The sequence below is a fragment of the Ascaphus truei genome, chromosome 20 (genome assembly GCF_040206685.1).
Source record: "Ascaphus truei isolate aAscTru1 chromosome 20, aAscTru1.hap1, whole genome shotgun sequence".
NCBI classification, from domain to species: domain Eukaryota; kingdom Metazoa; phylum Chordata; class Amphibia; order Anura; family Ascaphidae; genus Ascaphus; species Ascaphus truei.
The window spans coordinates 28,310,889-28,316,638 of NC_134502.1; the positions used below are offsets into that span (position 1 = coordinate 28,310,889).

Sequence of the window (5,750 nt, forward strand, 5' to 3'; positions counted from 1 at the left end):
TCCCCATCTCTATTCCAGCGTAGAACCAAATTGTTGACCCTTCATTAAATCTATACATCATTGGCATAAGTCCATTAGCATGCCATCTTGTTGGTTGTTAAATGGCTTTTACACTAATGGTAATTAATTTACTCATACATACAGATGCAGCGGCTGTTATTCGAACAAACCTGGAAATGGATTTTCGATAGATGCCCTCGATCCTCACTAGTTTTCCGGGGCAGACAAAAGGCGCCCCGGATTAACACAGCAGGGGTGAGTGTTTCCGGGTCTGCCTGTCTGTAATAGACGCGCGATCGCGGGGGTTTTATTAACATTCTAACATTACAGCAATGACGCAGGGGGTCTCCGTAGCTGAACAAAGTTGATTTCAGCCTCGGGGAACCCCTACTTCCCGAGTTACAGGCTCCGGTATGGGGTTGACGGTATCCCCATGTTAAAATCCACGTGGGATGTAGACAAAGCAACCGCAACTGACCATCTCGGGTCCAGCACGCGGCGTGACGCGCGCAGTACCCAGTAAATGTGTGAATAACAGCAGCTGCATCGGTACTCTTGATTGATCATTAATAATTGAAACCTCCACATTCATTCCGTCAGTTCTTCTCCTCCATTTATTTACTCCTTTACTAACAGAGTTTTACACCCAGCAAGAATATTATAAAAGCAACACAGGTAAAACTTTTTAATTAATATACAAAGTGGTGAATGCAGAAATGGTTTATTGGGTGTGCGTAAGCATCCTGTTTTTGCATTTATTTGACCTTGTGAGTCAGACCTTTGTCTTTCCCCATGAGATGTTCTCTCGAGTTCATGTCGGGTCGGAACAATATGATGAAACATTTGGGCACAAACATGCAGACCACCAGAGCCCAGCTGGAGGACAGGATGGCGAAGACCTCCATGGCCACAGTGTACTTGCCACGTGCACTGAGGGAGGCCGGGATATAGGACACCCAGACACTGAGGAAGGCCAGCATGCTGAAGGTGATAAACTTGGCCTCGTTGAAGCTGTCGGGGAGCTGCCTGGACAGGAAGGCAACGATGAAGCTAACAGTAGACAGAAGGCCAAGATATCCCAACATGCACCAGAAGGCAATGGGGGAGCCCTCGTTACACTCAATGATAATGACCCCAGATTTGGTTTGGATGTTGTGTTCAGAGAAGGGAGGTGAGAATGAGAGCCAGACGATACATAGAAAAGATTGAATAAGGATGCATACAATTATAACAAGATAAGAGACCCGATTGCTGGTCCACTTCCTTAGGTTGCTACCAGGCTTGGTGGCCTTGAATGCGATGACCACCATAATGGTTTTGGCCAAGATACATGAGACACAAAGGGCAAAGGCCATACCAAAAGCAGCCTGGCGCAGAAGACATGTCTTGTGTTGGGGGTAACCAATGAAAACCAAAGAGCAGAGGAAGCAGAGGGACAGGGACCACAGGAGAAGACAACTGAGGGTGTAGTTATTGGCTTTGACAATGGGACTGGTCTTGTAGTGGAAAAAAAGTCCCCCCATGACAACTGGGACTAAAGACGAGGAGACACTTGTAGCAGCCAAGGTGACACCCAATGGATCTTCATAGGAGAGGAATTCCCTGGACTTTGGGAGGCATTTGTCCCGTTGGAGATTGGGCCACATATCCCATGGACATTTAAAGCAATCAACAGAGTCTGAAAGAGAGACAACAATAATGAATTAAATAATCTATCACATTATGTTCAGAATTGATGTTGTTTTTCTAGTTCTTCTATGATCTTCTCACCTGTTTGGTTGGAGATCTCTCCGTGGGGACAGAGGACACATTGGAAGCAGCAGACAGGCTTCCCTCTCAATGCTGCCTTCCTGAATCCAGGGGGACAACTGCTACTGCAGAGAGAGAGAGGGACCTGGAGGAGAATTTGGAAGGATGAAGTGTATAAGAGGAAGATATGACTCAGATTCAGTACTATAAAAATGACAAACTCAGTCCTGACTGGCTTAGACAGACTGGATGATTGGCACATGACACGTTGTCACCAGTAATGAAAGTTGAAAGTCGAGTTATTTTATCGAACCACAGTGGGACAGAGAAGCATTTTGTAAGTAAAAGAATGAGCGGGTAAATTTATGTCAAGTTGTTCCACCCATTGCCCAATTCAAACATCCATATAAATCCTCCTATTGCCCCATAAAACCGCTCACTATAACTCCTCCTATCGCCCATATAACAGCTCCCTATAATGCCTCCTGCTACCGCTCCCTATACATGTATCTCCTCTCCATGGCAGTACCTTACCTCCCTTCCACCTGACGCCCAATGCACGGCACTAGCATTGATGGTGAAAACGTGTCCAATGGCAGCTCCGGTATCGTAGCTGCCCACCTTAACTGGTTTTATTCCGCCCGCCTGGCTCTGCTGCCAGTTCACTATATCATACACCGCAGGTGGGTCCCCGTTCTCGTTAAAGAAGAGCTCCCTCCCACTGCTCAGTCTCAAGCGCACCTTCTTCACATAGTGCAAGAGCTGCGGAGAGAGTAGGGAGGTCCCGTTATGTAACATGGGTCCAGAGTTAGTGCAGACAATGGTTCTGGTAAAGGAATGGTATCCAATGGGGGCTATCAAAGGAGACTCAGCGAAAGCAGAGGGACTTTTATCATTTTAATAGTGATTATGCATCAAACTAATCCTTGTGATCTGTCCAGAGGTGCTGGTAATTTACACCCAAATTGGGTATATTGTTGACATATTACCTCCCCTATACCTCATTCTATTTAACCAATATAACCGCTCCCTACAACTCCTCCTACTGTCCCATATAACCCCTCCCTTTTATTCCTGGGAGCCTTTGAGGAGATTTCTTCAGAGATGAAATTCTAATGTACAGAGTTTACCAAACCTCATACATTTCTTCTTCAAGTGTAATCTGGCAGCACAGTCAGAAGGAAACATATCTCCTGAAGTAATGAGGAAGGACGAGAAGTGGTGAGAAGATACATGTTTCCTTATGTCTGTGCTGCCACAGTACTCTCAGAGAAGAAACCTACGAGGTTTGGAAAGCTCTGCACACTGTAATCTCATCTCTAATGTTGGTCAATCATAAGGTGTCTACAATCATTACTTCTGTATCATGCTGTACTCTAATTTTGGGTTTGTTAAAGATCTCTACCTGCCATGGTCTGAAACTCCAAATATCTGAGCATCTTCCATGTGAGAATGGTCCTTCTCCTTCACGGCAGTCGATCAAATCTTGCAAAGCTTTGGCTACAACACGAACTGCAGTATAGACATTGTAGGTTGCCCTTAAGTCAGAGACATCATTATAGCTGTTCTGGATGCCTTCTAGGTTTTCTGCTTCCGTACACTGTTTTGTTGAAGTCCCTGATGAGCCTGTTAAGTTTTTCAGGTCCGGGAACTTGCAGCTGAAAACTTCCTCCCAGAATATCTTCACCCACTCTCCTCCCGTAGACATGGAGGGGTGGATGCTGTTGAGGAACTCTTTAAACTCTGGGATTTTCCCACTGGGGAGGGCAAAGCCAATTGTTCCAGAAAGAAGTCCTGAGTATTTGTCCACTGATAGGAAGGGGGCGGTGGACCAACCTTCACTGGCTAACAATATCTTCCCTGCCACCTTCTGTCTCAACATCTCATTTAATATAAAGGTCAAATCTAAACCAGGGGAGAAGACAACCACAACCTTGGCTGTTGACTCTTTCATGACCCGAGCAATGTGTGGAGCGTTACGGTCAGGCTGACTTATAATGATGTTCTCCGTGAAGGCCACACAAGCTCCGGCCTTAAGTATCTCTCTCCTGATGACCTGGATGCCCTGCTGCCCATAATCATTGTCATTAGCCACAAGGCCCACCCAAGTCCAGCCGAAGTGCAACACCAGCTGGGCCAGTCCCTGGGACTGGAAGGTGTCACTGGGGACAGTCCGGAAGAAAGAAGGGAACTGTGTCCGGTCGCTCAGGACTGAGCTTGTGGAGTAGAAGCTGATCTGTAAAGGGGAAGATGCCAGAATTGGTTCCAGTATTTGGGGAGCTACATTTCTAAAAGTTCCAAGATGCCAAACTGAAGCAAAAATAATAACAGTCCCACATGTATCAAAGGGGAAACTTCCAACGAGATTCCTTCATTGTTTTTGGCGCTGGTTTTACAACAGTTTGACATCCGTCAGACTTTTGACATGTATCACAGCATTACATATCATTGTAAATATTGCATTAGGCTTAACAACATGCATTGTGTTAACTGGTGCAATAATGTCTGTGACAGCTACGTACATCATGTGATCTGCTTACATGTGCATGTCTTACTGACACGGGTTTCCTTTTTCCTTGTGCTGATCAAATCTGCCAGGTCTGAGGACACTTTAATCTCTATAATTGTATTATGGGAGTGAGAACTTTTTATTTTATTTTTAAATTATTTTTATAAAGTAAGACTTGGTAGGGGTGGGATTTCCTCCGCCTGCTCTCTTGTGAGTGATGTCTCTGTGGGTTCAGCAAATGCATCTACAGCTAGAGACCATCTCCCCAACTCCCCTTATCTGTATTGGCTCTGTGATAAGGACATGTCGGTATAAGGGAAAATAAAACACTTGGTTGACAAAAACTCCCCCAGTTCAGAGATCCCTAAGAAATTAAACTATGTGGAATTACACATGTAATACACAGGCAGACTACAGCATGTGTAATACACTGGAAGACTATCTGGCATTACACTTTTAATACACAGGCAGACTACAGTATGTGGAATTACATGTGTAATACACAGGCAGACTACAGTATGTGGAATTACATGTGTAATACACAGGCAGACTACAGCATGTGTAATACACTGGAAGACTATCTGGCATTACACTTTTAATACACAGGCAGACTACAGTATGTGGAATTACATGTGTAATACACAGGCAGACTACAGCATGTGTAATACACTGGAAGACTATCTGGCATTACACTTTTAATACACAGGCAGACTACAGTATGTGGAATTACATGTGTAATACACAGGCAGACTACAGCATGTGTAATACACTGGAAGACTATCTGGCATTACACTTTTAATACACAGGCAGACTACAGTATGTGGAATTACATGTGTAATACACAGGCAGACTACAGTATGTGGAATTACATGTGTAATACACAGGCAGACTACAGTATGTGGAATTACATGTGTAATACACAGGCAGACTAGTATGTGGAATGCTGATGCTCCAATGATTATTTCAGCACCACGGACAGCAAACTCAACCTTACCTGCGGGTAACGGTACAATCCCAGGATATGAGCCATCATAATGGTGTTTGTAGAGATAGAGTGGCCGATGGCAGCTGCCAAGGGGACACCTCGATGGCACCTGTAATTGGGCACAGGCGGCCCATGCCCAGTCAGCACCTGTAGGGTTCCTGCTACTGCCCTCTGCATCACAGTACATGAGTCATAGATATGGAGACCCAAGGTGATGTTGGGTAGAAGCTCAAGGTCCCTGTTGATCTCCTTCACGGCAAACCGCATGGCCTGGACACGCTGGTAATTATCAAGCCGCAACCTGGGCGTGAGAGTGGGGGATGGGAAATCTGATGAAGCAATTTAACCATCACGTCCCTGTCATTAGGTCACTGTGCCCCTACGTAGGACTGACCCTTTAACCCATTAAACACGTCCTGGTCATTAGGTCGCTTTGCCCCTACGTGGGTCTGACCCTTTAAAGATGACATCAATAAATGGTTAAGTCAAATTGGAAAGAAATACATC

General features: G+C 45.2%; 1 protein-coding gene across 1 annotated transcript; it reads right to left on the reverse strand.

The window, feature by feature from the left end:
- Positions 1–709: 709 nt before the first annotated feature.
- On the reverse strand, positions 710–5,536 carry LOC142471399 (extracellular calcium-sensing receptor-like). The gene is made up of 5 exons (XM_075578205.1): positions 5,253–5,536; positions 3,155–3,985; positions 2,284–2,511; positions 1,771–1,894; positions 710–1,678 (listed from the first exon to the last, which is right to left on the reverse strand). Exons 1-5 carry the CDS (start codon positions 5,508–5,510, stop codon positions 756–758), a joined length of 2,364 nt encoding a protein of 787 aa, XP_075434320.1. The 5' UTR covers positions 5,511–5,536; the 3' UTR covers positions 710–755.
- Positions 5,537–5,750: the final 214 nt, after the last annotated feature.